Below are 19,120 nucleotides of genomic sequence, written 5' to 3'. Positions count from 1 at the left end.
GTACATGTCAACCTTAAACTGATGTTATAGAAATTCAGAAAATATTTGTTATGACACGTGAATCTGTTCTACATAAAGATTATATTTAAAAAAAAAAAGATTTGCCTGCCCCGACATCCGGAACTGCATTTCCTGTTCCATAGAAATAGTTCATCCCTGAGTTCATAAGGAGATCAGAGATCGCCAAAGACATGGATGAAGTGTTGTACCGTGTTGGCCATTGATAGCTGTAGAAAAATAAAAATGGAGTCATTACCTTTCATTGGCTGAGTAAATTTTATGGTGTAAGCACCCAGCAGGTGCTGTCAGGGGCCAGTATAGAGGGGGGTGGAGAAATGGAGGTACAGGAGCCAGAGGTAGGTAGCTGGGTGACAGCTAGAAGGAGGGGTAGAGGGAAGAGCACCAGGGAGGCCAGTTCTGAGTTGGTACACCCCAACAAATATGCCAAGTTACGTGATGTTGGGGATATCAGCTCAGGGGTGGCACTGCTGGAGCAGCCTTTCTCCCCTAGCTGCCAGGTGAATGACTGCTCCAGTAAGAAGGGGGGCAAAGTTAGACAGGTACTGGTATTAGGGAACTCAATTATTAGAAGGATAGAGAGGGCAATCTTTCACACAGACCGTGGTCGCCAAACTTTATGTTGTTTGCCGGGCGCTCGGGTTTGGCTCATCACGGATCGGGTGGACAGATTATTGAGCAGGGCTGGGGAGGATCCAGCTGTCATGGTACATGTTGGTACCAATGACAAAGTGAGAGGAAGGTGGAGAGTCCTAAAAAATGATTTCAGGGAGAGAATAGATTAAAGAGAAGGACCTCCAAGGTGGTTTTCTCAGAAATACTACCTGTGCCTTGAGCCACACAAGAGAGGCAGAAGGAGCTTAGGGAACTGAGCAAGCGGCTGAGGAACTGGTGTAGGAAGGAGGAATTCAGGTTCCTGGAGAACTGGGCTGACTTTTCATTCAGTTATCGGCTCTTTAGTAGGGGCGGGCTGCACCTTAACGGGGGGTGCAACTCTGCTGGGAAAAAAAAGGTGGCTGAGAAGTTGGAGGGGCTTTTAAACTAGGTGTTGGGGGGAGGGTTAAGAAGAAGAGAGAGCCAGCATTGAGCGTAGAACAGAGGGTAATAGTGGAGGCACCATAACATCTAATCCCATGGTGAATGAGTGGATAGATCAAAATCGCAGCTTCAAAAAACCTAAGGAGAAAATAATATGCACCCGTACAAAACTAAGGGGCATGTTCACAAATGCCAGGAGCCTAACTAACAAAATGGAGGAACTAGAGCTGCTGTTACACAAGGAGGATCTGGATTTTGTGGGAATAACAGAGAATTGGCTTGTCAGCTCACATGACTGGTTGACAAATATCCAGGGGTATTCCTTGTCCCGGAGGGACAGGGAAGGTAGAAGTGGGGGAGGGGTGTGCCTATATATTAAAGAATGATATTGTTGTGGATTTTATAAGCTTCACCTATAAGCAAATAATTCCATTGCGCTGAAAAGCACAATTATAGCTCTCTTGTATAATGCCGGGAAAGCGCGCTTTTATATCTCCAAGTAACACAGATAGACGCTGGTATCACGTTGAGCTTAGCCAAATCCTGCCTTACAATGGCAAGTTTGTTTATTTATAGTGTAACCACCCCACAAAAGAGGGTGGTGGCTTCACAATCAGCCAATTAGACACTTGTATACCTTCAAACGAACCAACCAGACACATATATATTCAAATAGATATCCAATAGTGACATGTGCAAACAGTCGTGTTCGGAGCCATGTGGGTAGTTTCCTGCTGAGACACAATGTGTCTCACATTGTGTACACTACAAACATGGTTCTGATCACAACCGTGTGCACATTCCCAACACCATAATTTGTTGCGAACCATACTCTACCATGGGTCAACGAGCCATAATTTTGTACAGTTATGCTATGGTTCCCATGTACGCAGATCTGTTTGCTAGGAGTGTGGATGCAGTTGCCATGAGGAGGCCAGCCTCTTGGTGAGTCATAGGTGAACATACCTAAAAGGCCAAACAGATCTCCTGTGTCCACAGTGAGGGAGATGTGGTCATCTGCTCGGGCTCTGTTCACTCCTCCAATCAGGCAACAGGAGCATCTCATCACGGCATATAGAAGGAATATAAACAAAAATAACATGATTATATATACCCCTACTTCCTTCAACCGTGATCCGATGAAAAAAAAACAACAAAAAATTCAAAGTGTGGCGCTATTTGCTCTGTGAATATATAGTAAATAAATACGAAAATCCTAAAAATTAAGTGACCTCAAAACAAACATTTCAGTGTGAACAAGAAAGATGCCACGTGAACATGTGTAACAGTGGCTAGTGAACAAGGTAATAATACATATATGTATTCAATTCAAATAAACATCAGAAACGATATTGTATATAAAGTCCATATCACAATGGATGAAATATAAAAAACAAAAAAGTCTGTGATATCAGTGCATAGGCGATGATAAACAGGTGTTTCTTGAACATGCAGAAGGATTATTTAGACCCGGCAACCTGGCAGATAAATGGACCATGGGAAACCAGAGGTGCACGAAAGGTTGAAATCAGTGCCAGGACCATCACCAGAAACTATGGAGGCTTACCAGAAGTAGTGGCCTGAAATAGCATATGCCATACAGGTCAAAAAGGCTTGATGACCAGCAGGTCTAGATGTTTTATCTGGTCAGATGTCATCACCACACAGAACGAGGGGGGCGAAATAGTCAGCACGGCTTCCTCATTAATGGATGTACCACCATAAACCAAGCGAAAGATTTGTGTTGCATGTGAGGGATGAAAACACTCACATAGCGTGATAACGTTTAAACTTGGATTTATTAAAAGTTAACAATAAAAAAACAAACTCACATTTTTAGAAGATAGGAATAGCATGTAAATCGTGTAGTGGTAGTCGTGAGGGGTCCCGCTACACGATTTACATGCTATTCCTATCTTCTAAAAATGTGAGTTTGTTTTTTTATTGTTAATTTTTAATAAATCCAAGTTTAAATGTTATCACGCTATGTGAGTGTTTTCATCCCTCACATGCAACACGAATTATTACCTTGTTCACTAGCCACTGTTACACATGTTCACGTGGCATCTTTCTTGTTCACACTGAAATCTTTGTTTTGAGGTCACTTAATTTTTAGGATTTTCGTATTTATTTACTATATATTCACAGAGCAAATAGCGCCACACTTTGAATTTTTTGTTGTTATTTTGATCCTGAGTCTACGGGTGTGTTGGCTGCTGTCTTAGTTTACTTTCAGCGCAGCGCTGTACTTAACCTTTTTAACCGTGATCCGATGGAAAATAAAAAATCCCCAATATCCATCCATATGGGCCTGAACTTTGTCACTAGTATCCTCGATCTAGATACAACAATCTTTTCCTATGAATTCACAGAAACCCTCCTTAAAAGGCAAATACAGTTCTAGTCCTAGCTTGACGTGTTTCGTCATCACAAATTATATTATCGCAAATGACGTCAAGAGCTTCTGATGACGTAATTTGTAATGACGAAACATGTCAAGCTAGGACGCATGGTGTGTTTGGATCAAGCTTCAGATGGTATACAGCAAGCTTAGCTGATTCCTTGTAGAGTTTGTGAGAATTTTATGCCATGTACCAAGTGTCTACAGAAAGCTGTTTTTTACCCACTTGCTTGAGAACTGTATTTGCCTTTTAAAGTTTTAATTAAGAGTCGTACTGGTTTACGCTATGAGGAGCCATTTTTCCTTTTATTTCTGAACATCACATGGCTGCCCCTCTGGTGTACGGATAGCAGCAGGGAGCTGGCAGTTGTAGCTAGTGTGTGGAGCCTGTGATCGTTGAGACTGGATCGCGGTCTGGATTTTGTCTAGTGTGGGAAAGCGGGGATCTCCTCTGGGCTATTCCCCCGGACTCTGGACCACAAGCTGATGACTGGAGCCTGTTCCTGGTACTTCTGGTCACCAAGACGGCACATCGCTTTTGACGGTAAGGTATTGAGAGTCAACTCCATTCGATGAGTAGGGACCTGCACCTTTTCTTCTACAAATCGGTTGGGAGCACTATCAACAATTGTTCACTAATGTGTGACATCTCCACATAGAGCATGTTTATTTTTGAATGAAGGGTTTATTCTATTTAATTCAACATCACTGAACACTTTTTGCACTTTATTACCCACTTATTTATTTATTTTTAAGGTCACTGTCAGATTTGTATTTGCTGTGGACTAATATTAGTTATATTGCTAGCGGTGTTTGTCTAAGGATTAGATTCCTGTGACATCACCCTTATAAATATGGTCCTTTTGATGACTGATTAAGGTTTGGTCCCAGCCTTGGAAAAAAGAGTATAGAGCTTTAAGAGATTGTGTTGCCCTATGGGGGGGAAGGTCGTGTAGAGGATAGTAAAGGTGATTTAGTTGACAGTTGGCTTTAGAACTGGTGGAGGTATTTCAGAGATGTGAGGATGGTTAGCAACACATGGTCATGTCCAAAGTAGTTGATGTGGGTTTAGGTGTTGAATCTTCTTCTCCCCTTTGTCGGCAGTAGCTGGAGTACAGTGTTTTGTGGCTGCAGTAACCAGGGGATTAAAAATGGTGAACTTTGGAAAGATGGCACATGATAATCTTATGGGTGAAGAACGTGTTGCTTTACAGCAACATAAGAACTGCCATGATGTCATGATCAAGCCTGCTGACAAGCGGGAAACCTTGTCATCATGGATCGGCAAAGATATGTGTTGATGTGTCAACGGATCTTAAAAAATAAGGAATGGTACACCACTAAGATGACAACCATCAACCTGGAGAATGATCAGAAGCTCCTCTGGTATGATTGAGGAAGCTTTTGAGAAGGGTATAATTGATAAAAACACCACAACCTTCTTAAATCCCAGGATACCAGTTTGTTATAGGCTTCAAAAAGTCTATAATTCGGTGGTTGACTCTCCCCCCCGCCCCCCCGGGCAGTGGTATCACTAGGGTTGGTGCCACCCAGTGTGGAAAAATTGGTGTCACCCCCCACCACCAACTATAGATCCCCCTCAGTACAGACCCCCCTCAGTACATACCCCCCTCCACTAACTATAGACCCCCCCACTATGTATAGATCCCCCTCCCTCAGTACAGACCCCCTTACTAAGTACAGACCCCCCTTCCTCAGTATAGACCCCACCACTAAGTACAGACCCCTCTCCCTCAGTACAGACCCCCCTCCCTCAGTATAGACCTCCCCTCTAAGTACAGACCTCTCACAAAGTACAGATCCCCTTCCCTCAGTATAGACCTCCCCCCTCAGTACAGACCCCCACCTCAGTATAGACCTCCCCCCTCAGTACAGAGCCCCTCACTGAGTGCAGACCCCCCTCCATCAGTATATACCTCCCCCTCACTACAGACCCCCTCACAAAGTAAAGATCCCCTTTGCTCAGTATAGATCCCCCCACTAAGTACAGACCCCCTTTCCTCAGTATAGACCCCCCCAATAAGTACTGACCCCCCTCCCTCAGTACAGACCCCCCTCAGTGCAGACCCCCCATCAGTTAAGACTCCCCCCTCAATGCAGACCCCGCCATCAGTATAGACTCCCCCCTCTGTGCAGATCCCCCATCAGTATAGACACCTCCCCTCAATGCAGATTCCCCCCCATCAGTATAGACACCCCTTCTCAGTGCAGATTCCCCCCATCAGTAAAGACATCCCCCCTCAGTGCAGACTCCATCAGTATAGACACCCCCCTCAGTGCAGACCCCCATCAGTACAGACCCCCCATTAGTATAGACCCCCCTCTCCCCTCCCATAGCGCCCCCCTGCACATGTTCATTTACATATAATAGTGTACAGACCTCAGTACAGCACAGATGAATATAACAGCGGTGTGTCCCTCAGGCTCCTCGTCCTGTGTGGTGGAATGGGAGGCAGCTTTGGTCCACTCTGCTGAGGGACACAGCCACGAGACCTGAGAGGCAGACAAGAGTAGAGCAGTGGGCAGTGTTAGTGGTGCCACTACCCACGGGTGTCAACCATCTGGCAGGTGTCACCCAGGTGCGGCCCACCCCCTCTATCGATGCCACTGCCCCGGGAGGCCTATTATCTCAGGGAGGGGGTCCCTCACTGAGAAAGTCAAAGAGCATATTAATAAATTGCTACAACCTTTTATAGTGGCTTTACCTTCCTATGTGAGTGACACTTTGCACTAGGGATGAGCTGAACACCCCCCGTTTGGTTTGCACCAGAACAAGCGAGCAGGCAAAAAATTTGTGTGAACATGCGAACACCGTTAAGTCTATGGGACACAAGCATGAAAAATCAAAAGTGCTAATTTTAAAGGCTTATATGCAAGTTATTGCCATAAAAAGTGCAAAACTAAACAGTACACTGCTCTCTATATGGTGTGGGGCTAATCCCCGTCACCCACAAAACACGAGGTAAAGCAAACCTTCGTTTTAAATCCAACCAAACAGGGCTCCTCTCGCTCAGATTCCCTCCTGAGTCTCAGGCCAGAGCACTGCTGTGCTCTCTTCCTGGTCATTTAAAGTCCACCTGAGCATGGACTCAAGTGGACCACAAGACACGGACCGGAACCAAGCCTGCCACAGAGGCTTGAAAAATCCGGATTCCGGTTCAGTCTCTGACAATAGAACAAATGCGAGATTAAATATATCGATTATCGATGACCTCACCTCGCATAACGTCACACAAAGCAAAAAAAGTTTTTAAAATTAAAAAGCACCTTGTTCCCATCTCTGCGGGCGGGGGGCTTATCAGAATCTGGAAGCCCCCTTTAACAAGGGGGCCCCAGATCCGGCCCCCCCATGTGAATGGTACCCATTCACCCAAAAAAAGCGTCAAAACGTAAAAACCACAAAAGACAGTTTTTGACAATTCCTATATTAAAAAAAAAATGTCCCGCGGTGCACATCAATCATCAATCACGCCACCCAACGGATCCAAAAAATAGAAAAAACTCTGCCTCCATGGGAGGCTTCCCTGAGAATGATGTATTTTCGCTGTAACAGCTGTTATATGTCAGAAACCATGAATCAGACTAAGACAGAATTACAGTTAAATCACACTTGTTAAATAATATAAAAAAAAGGTAAACAGAGTAAATGTAGTCAAAACATAGCCAGAGTTCAGGAACCGGAACAGATAGTTAGACAAGCCACACGTCAGGGAGCCAGAGATGAGCGTAGTAAAACAGCAAGCAGGATCTGGAGCCAGAAGGGATGTCAGCCAAGCAAGTCTATAACAGGAACGCATTAGATAGTCTCTGTGATGTTGACCAAGGTGAAAGCAGAGATCCTCTGGGCTGGACGGCTTAAGTAGGCAGGACTGACAAGCAGGATATCATCAACAGCTGAGTAACTGTGGAGAGATGGGAGCTGGCAATTAGGTGTCAGCTGAGTGGCCAGCTCAGAGAAGGAAGGGCTGAGCCCAGCCATGACATACAGGCAAGGGCGGAGCCACCCGCTGATGTAACCGAATGACCCCTCCCACCTCTGATGGCACATGATGTCAGAAGGGGCAGGGTCACTCGGTTGTGTCACTGGATGGCCTGCCAGGTTGCATGCTCGGATAAGGGTCTGCAATGGATTTTGGGGGGCCCCATGCCATTTTTTTTATTTTGTCACTGGGTTCCCCTTAAAATCCATACCAGACCTGAAGGGCCTGGTATGGATTATGGGGGGACCCTTACACCATTTTGTTTTTAAAATTTTGGTGCGGGGTCCCCTTTACCACTTCAATACACTGTGTTATATATACTACACTGCCTGCACTGACTGTGTATAGAGTCTACACTGAATATATAGTCTATAGTCTACACTGAATGTAGAGTATATATATATATATATATGTATATATATGTGTATATATATATATGTATATATATATATATATATATATATATATATATATAAAATACACTGCCTGCATGCCACTAGCTAACCTGCCTGCCTAATCTGGCTCAATTTCTCTCTCTCATCCATGCCAACACTACACACGGCCGCCTTGGAAGCAGCCTTATATAGTGTAGGGTGTGGACTTAGACCCCTGAGCCATGATTGGTCAGGTGAATGCTTTGGCCAATCATCAGAAGTCAATGCACTGCGATCTCGCAGTGCATTATGAGGCATTCTGCGGCGCTTTAATTTGCTGTGAACACCCCATAATATTCAAAAATTGGTGAACGGGTGAACGGGTGAACACCTGATATATCGACTCGAACATCGGACTCATCCCTACTTTGCACCTCCTGAATGTTTTAAGTGGTCTGTTGGTACCTGATGATGTCATCTTGGTTACATTAGATGTAGAGGAATTATATTCCTATAACCCTCATAAGAAGGATTTAGAGGTTATAGAAAAACATTCAACTGCAGACCTAGAACCCTTTTTGCACATACACATTTTGTTGGTTTACTTAAGTTTTTTTGGAAAATAATAAATTCATGTTTGGTGACAAATGTTATTGCCAAGCACAAGGTACTGCAATGGGTACAAAAATGTGCTCCGGCCTATGCTAAACTTTATGTTGAAAAATGGGAGAACTCAGTGTTTGGGGATGAGGCCTTGTCATGGTACCGGACCAACATCATTGGTTGGTTCAGGTACATCGATGATGTCCTCAGGATTGGCATTGTGAACCTCAGAATATAGACTGAATGTTCTGAAGTCTATGTGCAGACATTTCAATGTATTATTATTTTACATGTTTTATATAGCACCAACAGTTTGCACAGCACTTTACAATCTAAAGGGCGACAGTACAGTTACAATACAAGAAAGTTAAGAGGGCCCTGCTCCTAAGAGCTTACAATCTAATGGGGTGGTGCAAGTTGTACAAAAGGTAATAACTGCGGGGGATTAGCTGATGGAGGAATTAACAGTTCAGTGGTTAGTTGGAGGTGTGATAGGCTTGAAATGAGTCTACCTATGATAAATAACAGGCTAAATTCACCTTGAGACTTTCTCCACATATGGAGTGTGCTGAGTTCTTGGATAACGCCTACACCGTGTTTACAGATTGGCTTTATCACCCCAACGAGCTCGCTCCAGTTCATGGATGTAATCATTATGTTTGGATGAGGAGCCTTTCCTGTCATCCTACATGCTCCCTTCTGAGGATTGTTCTGTCCTTCCAAACAAATGTATGAAAGCATCAATGAGTCCTCCTTCTATGTGATCTAGAAGATTTTGAATCACAATGCCTTTATGGATGAAGTGGATGACCCAGTTTATATATTATCTATTGCTTTACATCTTTTCTCACTCCATGATTATTTCTTTTGTTTACATAATCATTCAAGGAAGTGCTCTTACTTTAAGAGATCTCCACCATCATTCTTATGTGAACATTACATCCTTGCAATTTACGTTAAACATCTTCATTATGAGTGCATTGATATACATTTTTATGCTTTATGATATATTTTTGCATTTTCTTCACCAAAAATATCAATGTTGGCAGTTATCTGTTTTTCTTAGGCATACATTTGTTTTTAACTTAGCCCTGTAATATTGGAATTATATAGGAATGTTTATTATAAGATGTTTCTAGGGGCTGCAGTTCCTCTGAACACCACAAGATGGTGATCTCACTTCTACCCAGACAGGAAGTCTCTATGAAATACAGATAGGAAGTGAGGTCAGGAACAGACAGGAAGTGATCTGGAATGAAGACAAAAAGTTCCATTTGGCACGAAGTAGCGAGGAGACGTTGCTGGAAGTGGCAGCAGAGGAGGTAATAAGATCTTATTTTCTATTTACACCCAGTAACCCCCCGTCATGTCCGTCCTCTTCCTCCATAGTCACTGTGATGTCTTTTATCTCCAGCAGATGATGATACACACATATATAGTGTGCAAACCTAGATTAACCCATTCAGGGGCAGAACATTTCCCCACTTATGAGGCCGGAACATTCTCTCCATTTTGGAGTTAAATTCTAGTAATATGGTCCTCTAAACAAAAAGAACTGACAATAAATAGACAAGACAATGACCATCCTGACCATACATGGCCTACAAAGGACAATTATTACACCACACAGGCAGACAATGGGCAATCATTACAATATGCAGCCAACACAATGATGGAGTGCAGGGGTCAGGAGTATGGAGCATAGAGCCCCTTACATTGCTGGTCAGAAGGAAGAAAATACTCAGCCTGCCATGAAGAATATGTTCCATTATTGGTGTCAGAGGGAGAAAAATACTGAGGGTTCTAAGGGAAGTAGAAGAGCTGAGGGTGTAATGGGACTAAAAGACTCTGGGAGCCCCTGAGGAGGAGCTGTAGTTGAAGGACTTTGGGGATCTCTTAGGAAGTAATCGGACTGAACAACTCTGAGAGGTTAGTGGGGCTGAAGGGCTGCGGGGGCATCTGAAGAGGTAGTCAGGCTGCAAAGCTTTGAGGAAAGAGGGGGCTTTAAGGCTCAGAGAGACCCTTGGTCTCTGATGGTCCTCTCATGTCACCTGAACTTACTTTTATGAACTCCACAAAGAACTCCTGCGAGCAAGTGAAGGAAGCCTTCACCTCACCATCTCACTGGTCAAGAAATATGTTGCAGGATGCAAAATAGAACAAAGAAGGACACTTTGAGGAGGTCGGTTTGCACAGCCTCACTTACAGGTTGGCCAGTTCAATACCTTCCCATGACACAGGGTCTGGCAGTTCCCAGTGCTGGAATTCAGAGCCCCAGGAAGCTCTGTGCAATGTGTCACTCTGTGTCACTCTGTGCGATGTCCTGTATACTACAGAATACTAACCAAGAGAACAAACCCCTCCTGCTGCTGTCCTCCTACTACCCACACTGGGCTGCCATTGGAGGAAAGAGAATAGACCCCCCCCTGAGCTCTCTACTCCACCAGCAGCATCCCCCTGCTATCCAATGCAATCCCTTCTCTTACGGCAGAGAGTGACATCATTCCTGTCAGTCAGCAGGCTGCTGGAGATTGGTAATTCTGGAGTTCTGGTAATTATGCTGATTAGCATAAAGTCAGTGACCTCCCCTTCCTGGACATATTGATGACCCTACATTGACCTCACAGCATGGCCTCAGAGCAAATAAGTCAAAGGGAGGATTGTATTTATCATTCCTTGTCTACAGATCTAAAACGAATCAAAACAAGTTCAGACACCAAACAAGAGGCCAAGGTGGTCCTAGGATCTTGAAAATGTAGTAAACATTAAACAGTCCAAACTAAATGTGTTCCCATGGGGGGGAGTAGTCCTTAAATGTAAAGCAACCCTCCTATTACCCCCCTCACATCCACATCCTATTATTGTGTGACCAATACCATCCAAATAATTCTTACTTTAATTTACCAAAGTTATCCGTCTACAAGGAGACCTGTATAGATCAAATGACGGCACCAATGAGGATGGAGGAGGACCGGAGTCACATGACTGAGAAGATACTAAACCTCACCCTGGAGATCATCTACCTGCTGACCGGAGAGGTGAGGAGGATTCTGGGAGGTCACATGACATCACTCTTATCTCTATTAATAAAACACAGACCTGACCGGAGAGGTGAGGAGGATTCTGGGATTCTAACATGATATTCCTATTGGTTCCTCAATACAGAGATTTCCTCTTGTGAAGTCAGGTGATCATATGACCATCACAGTGCCTCCATGTGACTCCCTAAAACCTGAGAGACACAACATGCAGAAGATTCTAGAAGTCACCAAGAAGATGATGGAGCTGCTGACAGGAGAGGTGAGCGGTGCTGGGAATTCTGGGACATTATCCAGTAACAGACAAGGGATGTGTCTGGATGGTGACTGTATCATTGTGTGTGTCAGGTTCCTATAAGGTGTCAGGATGTCACTGTCTATTTCTCCATGGAGGAGTGGGAGTATTTAGAAGGACACAAGGATCTCTACAAGGACGTCATGATGGACACTCAGCAGAATTTAATTTTTACGAAAAATGTAAGGAAGGAATTTCCCTGGAATGAGACAATATTGAACCTCACCCTGGAGATCCTGAGCCTGCTGACTGGAGAGGTGAGTGTAATGAAGGGGTTAAATCTGACTCCGCTGTACACTGTGATGTCTTTAGAGTCACTTTAAGTCTTCTGATGTTCTTCTAATCCAGTGTTTCTCAACTTTTTTGCCTTCCAGGAACCCTTGGCAAAAAATTTAAGATCTTGGGTAAACCCTAAAATATTTTTCATATCAACACCTCGTGGAACATTGATGTGATCAGTGAGCTGTTGATATAACAATTATTGTTTTTAGAAATAGCATTAAATAATATAATAAATATTAATACTTACTTCTTTAATGCGGAACTTAGGCTGGCTTTTTTCTGAACAAATGCTAGATTTTGGGGTGAACTTGTGATATGCACACACAAATTATATCTTCAACGACAATTAGGTGAGTCACCAGGGCAGGGCACAAGGGTGTCACCAGTTAAGGGTACAGGGGAGTCAGCAGGGCACAGTGGTGTCACCAGGGCAGGGCACAGTGGTGTGGGCAGGGCACAGTGGTGTCACCAGGTCAGGGCACAGGGGAGTCACCAGGGAAAGCACAGGGGAGTCACCGCAGGGCAGGGAACGGGGGTGTCACCAGGTCAGGGCACTAGGGAGTCACCAGGGCACAGGGGAGACAACAGGACAGGGCACAAGGGTGTCCTCAGGACAGAGTACAGGAGGGTCACCAGGTCAGGGCACAATGGTGTCACCAGGGCAGGGCACAGGGGTGTCAACAGATCAGGGCACAGGAGTGTCACTGGGTCGGGTCACAGGGGTGTCACTGGGTCAGGTCACCAGGTGAGGGCACAGGGGGTCTGTAGTACTGTTTATTTTCCTCCACATGCAGAGCTGCACAGGGAAGCTGCTGGTACATGTCTGTTATAGTGTGCTGATCCCAGCCAGCTCTCCTCTCTCATCCATCCTAGGTGATGTCACACACAAGTGCCTGAGATAGACAGAAGCAGAGGGCTGGGAGGGATCACTGGAATACAGTTAGGATTAGTGGGAGTACAGGTATGCTGTACACATGTCACCTATTGTGCTCACCTCACTACAGCATTCCACACCTGCTGGAATCAATAGCCACTGATGAGAGAGGGAGACAAGATGATTCTCACATGCTGCACGCCCTCCTCTATTCCTGCTTTGCCCTCTGCAGTGATGTCATAGTAGCCGGAACTACAGTGAAGGCATCGAGTATTAATGCTCCTTGTCAGTACTCACTGTCAGTGTGCATTGGACAGATATACGTCCTCCACAATTACGGCAGAACCCCTGGTTGGGAAACGCTGTTCTAATTAATAACGAAATCCACACAAGCAGGGCTGTTGTTAGATATCACAGGGCCCTGTACAGCCTACCTGATAGCGCCCCCCTGAAAATGTCAAAATAATATTTTCGCTAAGTTGCTGTTAGGGCGAGAATGTGGTATTTAAAAAAAAAAAATGTATAGCCCTTTAACCACAATGGGCTGACTAACACGTGGGAACGCATTATTTTTTAAAGGTGTGTTGGACCTAACTACATGGTACTGTGGCAACCGCGCACACCTGTAGAGGGCAGTGTGTTTCCTTGCAGTACAAGAAAATCACCACAAGTGGTGTGAACAACCCCTACAGGATATTTTAGGTAGGGGAAGGGGACAGACCTGGAATTGTGAATGCAATTGGACTAGCAGTGACATTCAATAGGGAATCTCTCTAGAAAAAAAAAAACAATTAAAAGTCAGCAGCAACAAATCCTCTAGCTGTTGACTTTGAATAAAAGGACACTTACCTGTGTAGGAATCCAGCACCTTCCTCACCAGGGCTAGTTCTTCACTAATATTCGGTTTCCCGGTGTTGGCATCCTAACTGTGTGCAGCTGGCTGTGCTGCTTTCTGTTTCACAGCCGCCTGCCCACTGTACATGCACAAGCTGCACTGCTCTATCTAACTGGCCCTGCAGTCTTCTTGGACCTGTGATGTGTCCCAGAAGGCTGCAGGCAGGGAGGAAGGAGGAGAACTTTTGCTCAGCTTGCCTAGGCAGTCTGAGTGGAAGTGGCAGCGGGTACCTGTCAAAACCAGGTACCTGCTCCCCCCCAAAGAAAATGACATGCCAAATGTGGCAGAGGAGAGGGGAGGACTTAAAGTGGATCAGTCAGTAAACAGTTAAATAGAAAGAGTTGATCAGTGAGATATAGATTTGGTAATGACAGTGTATGGAGGGAAGAGAAGAGTTGTATAGAATAGAGGAAGTGAACGAAAGGGAACCAGACTGGGGGCCATGAGTGGAAGCAACATATAGTGGGAGAGGAGTGGGAAGACCAGCTACCTATAGTGGGAGAGGAGTGGGAAGCCCAGCTACATATAGTGGGAGAGGAGTGGGAAGCCCAGCTACATATAGTGGGAGAGGAGTGGGAAGCCCAGCTACATATAGTGGGAGAGGAGTGGAAAGACCAGCTACATATAGTGGGAGAGGAGTGGGAAGCCCAGCTACATATAGTGGGAGAGGAGTGGGAAGACCAGCTACATATATTGGGAGAGAATTCGGAAGCCCAGCTACATATAGTGGGAAGTCCAGCTACATATATTGGGAGAGGAGTGGGAAGCCCAGCTACATATATTGGGAGAGGATTCGGAAGCCCAGCTACATATAGTGGGAAGCCCAGCTACATATAGAGGGAGAGGAGTGGGAAGCCCAGCTACATATATTGGGAGAGGATTCGGAAGCCCAGCTACATATAGTGGGAAGCCCAGCTACATATAGTGGGAGAGGAGTGGGAAGACCAGTTACCTATAGTGGGAGAGGAGTGGGAAGACCAGCTACCTATAGTGGGAGAGGAGTGGGAAGCCCAGCTACCTATAGTGGGAGAGGAGTGGGAAGACCAGCTACCTATAGTGGGAGAGGAGTGGGAAGACCAGCTACCTATAGTGGGAGAGGAGTGGGAAGCCCAGCTACATATAGTGGGAGAGGAGTGGGAAGCCCAGCTACATATAGTGGGAGAGGAGTGGGAAGCCCAGCTACATATAGTGGGAGAAGAGTGGGAAGCCCAGCTGCATATAGTGCAATACGCTCTGCTGGGAGAAGATAAGGGCAGAATGGAATACAGCTGGTTGGCAGAGCAACAAGAAGAGAACAGGGAAGATATATAGTCTTTTCAGACAGGAGACAGGATAGATCAAGCAAAACAAGGAGTACAGGATATGGCAAGAAATGGGGTTGTGACCTGTCCACTTGATTTTTATGAGAATGCACCAACGTGCCTCCATCCCAATGATTACAGAGAAAGCAGAGAATGGAAGCGGGACTTTATGTGAGGCAAGTTGGTGAATGTATACAGATTGAAAAGAATGTCAAAATGAAATATCAGGCAAATCTTATATAAGATGAGGTTGTTCAAAAGAAATATTGCAGGGTAATACTGGTATAAAATTTAATAAAAGATCTTGAAACCAGGTACAATCGTGAGTGAACACGTAATAAATCACCATGGAGTATATTGTAAACAATATATAAACAGACATAATTCAATTTTTGTTTATACAGTTGCAGAGAAAAATACATTTTACTGTAAAATATTATGTGCATCATAGGTTGTTAACTCTACGCGTTTCTTGGCTTGTAACCAATCGTCAGGAGTCATGATGCAATTGAGCTGCATTGAAACAATAACCGTATATTAGTATATGTACAGAGGTATGGAGGAAAAAGATATTGGGGATGCAAGTAACTGATATACTCACAGATAATGCATTGGTCAGTATTGACCCATACATAAAAGTGCAGCGTTGATCCGGGTCCACCAAATCTCCCCCGGGGTTGAGGCAGAGAGCGAGCCCCAAGAACGTCGGCCACGGCCATCGATGGGGCCAGGGCACCCACGGGGGGCGCCAGGCCGAGGCAAACAACAAGGCCCAGGAGACAGAGGAAGAACTGTGGAGGTAAAAGGAAAATAAAGTGTAAAGGTATCCTAAATGTAGGGGGTGAGGAGTGAATGTGGGGGGAAGAAAACTTCAGTGAAGGGCCAAGGAAAAAGTAGGAGTACAGGAGTGAAGGACTGCAGGGAGCCACCAGGACACAATCGGAGATATCAGGGAGAAGGATCAGAGCTTGATTGTAGGAAAGGGGGATGGGGGGCATATCTGAGAAGAACAATGAGTATGGCAAGAATCTGGAATGAGGAAGTGAAGAGAAACAAAGTTACAATCTGAAGGGAATATGAACAAGTCACACTGAGCAAGCAGAAAGGGAGTGCAGCTAATATTCAGAGCACTGAGCCGCTCTGTCATAGAATGACAGGAAGCCAAGAGAATGTAGCTTAGCGGCTCCAGATGGACATGTTAGCTTCCTGGGCCCCTTCTAGAACTGATAGGGCCCGGGCCCCATACAGCAGGGCCCATGGTACCCCCTTATCAGTGGCCCTGCACACAAGTACTATGAATACATAAAGTGTACATGCTCTGATATTTGGTTATAGCACAAGATGGCGGCATTAGGTATAGGAAATAACAATGATAGCTTTAGTCCAATCAGTGAGACCCATGATTACAAGCTTGCCACACCCACTGACCACTAATTCCATGGGTAACATTTCCTGGTATGTCAGTGAGCCTTGCTAGTAACACATTAGTGACTCTATTATATGACTTCTAGAAGGATCTATAAATCTGACCACATTGTAATCATATCATTGGATGGAGATGTCTGTCCTTTGCTGAATCGGGAACATTGTGGCCAATCCCTGGAGAACAAATCTAGAGCTTACCATAGAGTTGAGGGACTATGGGAGAGTGATATTTATCTTTGTATAACACAGAACTGTACAGTAATAATGAAGAAATCTACTGAAAACGACACAAGAAGGAGATCTCATAATATGACCACAAGATCCACGAGAATTCGGAATCTCATCACCATCCCCCCACCTCCATCCCTGATCCCTACAAGACACAAAATGCAGAAGATTCTAGAAGTCACCAAGAAGATGATGGAGTTGCTGACAGGAGAGGTGAGCGGTGCTGGGAATTCTGGGACATTATCCAGTAACAGACAAGGGATGTGTCTGGATGGTGACTGTATCATTGTGTGTGTCAGGTTCCTATAAGGTGTCAGGATGTCACTGTCTATTTCTCCATGGAGGAGTGGGAGTATTTAGAAGGACACAAGGATCTCTACAAGGACGTCATGATGGACAATCAGCCGCCCCTCACATCACCGGGTAAGAGGAGACTTTATTGTAAAGGAGAGAGCAGTACGGAGGGTCCACCTAGATCCCCCATCATCTGATAAACACATAGAAACAATGTATTCAGTCTCAGGAGATGGGAGGCAGCGGTGTGGGACCTCTGAAACTTGTCTCATGTGAACATTTAAGCTTCCCATGATTACTGAATACCAATATTATGAGTCCTGACCCCTACACCATATATTCATTGTTGTACATTACATAATTCTGATACTATATACTGTAGTTCTATCTGTTGTATCTTATACAATATGATGTACATTACATAGTCCTGACTTCTGCTCTCTTCCCTCTACCCACTGCTATATATAAACATAATACGTATTCTCTTTTGTTACACCCATTTCCTACCAGCTGGACATTTTATATCTGATGATTTGATTGGAGCACAGACTTTTACATGTTGATAATAATGTGATATCATCCTCAAACTTTGGAACCTTTTTTTTTTTAACAGAAAAAGTTTATTCAAGTTTCAAAATGAACAAGGGTATGCAGTGGTACAATCTTAATATTCAAGCATTAAAGATCTGTAGGTGTTACATTACATTTCAAGTCAGTAGGATACATTATTGGTAGAAGGGCAGAGGTTGAAGACCATACATAGGGATACATCTACGTAAATCCACCAGCACATTGAACAGGGGGTAAAAGGGTTACTAATGTTGAAGCGAGATGTACAGAGGAAGAATCAAGAGAGGGAAGGGGTCAGGGAGGAGGAGAATAATCAAGAGGATACATTAGTGTCTACTAGCGGTGCAACCCAACCCACCCATACCAAGGTTCCATCACTTCCCATATCAATCCGGCTACGTGTTGCTGTCCGAGTCCTAATCCAGAGGAAGTCTCCGCTCACTCACCCATCCCGCCCAAATTTTATTGAACTTCTTGGGGCAGTCACGTCCCATATAAGTCAACTTGTATAAGGGGAGCGCCAAATCTATCAGGGTCTGCCATTGTTGTATCAAGGGTGGAGTAGGCTTGTTCCAGTACAGTGCGATCGATTTCCTTGCGTAGAAGGCTGCGTAGAATACAAAACGTTTTTTGGATTGAGGGGCTTCTAGCGTGTCACAGATCCCGAGTAGTAGTGGTGGCGGCTCACAGGGGACGTTCAATTTACCCACTGAGTTTATGACCCCCACCACCCCCGTCCAGAAGGGCCTAATCTGCGGGCACGTCCACACCACATGAAAAAAGGATCCAGCCTCAGTTTACATCTATAGCATGATGACTCCCTACCAGGGTATATTCTAGCGAGCCTTTCTGGGGAGTAGTAGACCCGGTGTAGGAATTTCAGCTGTAGCAAACGATCCCTGGCCGAAACCATCAGTGGGATGAACTGTTGAATGGCCTCCTCCCAGTCATCGTCAGCCATCTCTGGAATGTCTCTTTGCCATACCGAAAACAACTGAGATACCCTGGACGTGTCCAGGTCCGCCAAGATAGAGTAGAGGGTGGAGAGAATGCTGCCCGCTCCCGAGGCTCTCAGGGAGGCCTTGACTGCGTGCATCTCTATGCTAATAACTTGTGGAAATTGAACTTGGTAAGCATGGCGTAACTGAAAGTATCTAAAGAACATGCAGTTGGGCAAGTTCCTACATCTCTTAAGGTCATTGAAGCTGATCAGCTTTCCATCAATCGCAATGTCACCTAGAGTTTTAATTTCAAACCATGCCCAAATCACTGGATCAGGGATGGTGTTGAAATGGGGCAGCCTAGGGTTCCCCCATAGCGGGGTATGCGGGGACCAAGTGTCAGATTTCTCCACCCTCGAGCGCACAGCATCCCACACTTTCAGAGTGGTAGCCATAGGAGCAGTGATGCAGGGATTGGACCGCGGTCCTCGGTGTATCAGGTTTTTCAGCTCGGTATATGAGCCCAGGAGGGCCGCCTCAAG

The 19,120-nt window shown here is 45.0% G+C and overlaps 3 protein-coding genes across 3 annotated transcripts in view; 2 read left to right on the top strand and 1 right to left on the bottom strand.

Moving 5' to 3' along the window:
• The window catches only part of LOC141121710 (uncharacterized), a 191,243-nt gene that overhangs the window by 128,334 nt on the left and 43,789 nt on the right, over positions 1-19,120 (bottom strand). The window lies entirely within an intron of this gene.
• LOC141121716 (uncharacterized) overlaps positions 1-19,120 on the top strand; it is a 278,834-nt gene that overhangs the window by 250,246 nt on the left and 9,468 nt on the right. The gene's annotated exons all lie outside the window — the stretch shown is intronic.
• Positions 9,665-17,562, top strand: LOC141121701 (uncharacterized). The gene is made up of 6 exons (XM_073611415.1): positions 9,665-9,757; positions 11,345-11,473; positions 11,601-11,735; positions 11,822-12,025; positions 16,795-16,986; positions 17,073-17,562. The coding sequence occupies exons 2-6, from the start codon at positions 11,378-11,380 to the stop codon at positions 17,262-17,264; spliced, it is 819 nt and encodes a 272-aa protein (XP_073467516.1). The 5' UTR covers positions 9,665-9,757; positions 11,345-11,377; the 3' UTR covers positions 17,265-17,562.

This window comes from Aquarana catesbeiana, unplaced genomic scaffold (assembly GCF_042186555.1).
Source record: "Aquarana catesbeiana isolate 2022-GZ unplaced genomic scaffold, ASM4218655v1 unanchor228, whole genome shotgun sequence".
Taxonomy (NCBI): Eukaryota; Metazoa; Chordata; class Amphibia; order Anura; family Ranidae; genus Aquarana; species Aquarana catesbeiana.
The sequence above is the reverse complement of the archived record's forward strand: the minus strand, read 5'-3'. Positions and strand labels throughout refer to the sequence as shown.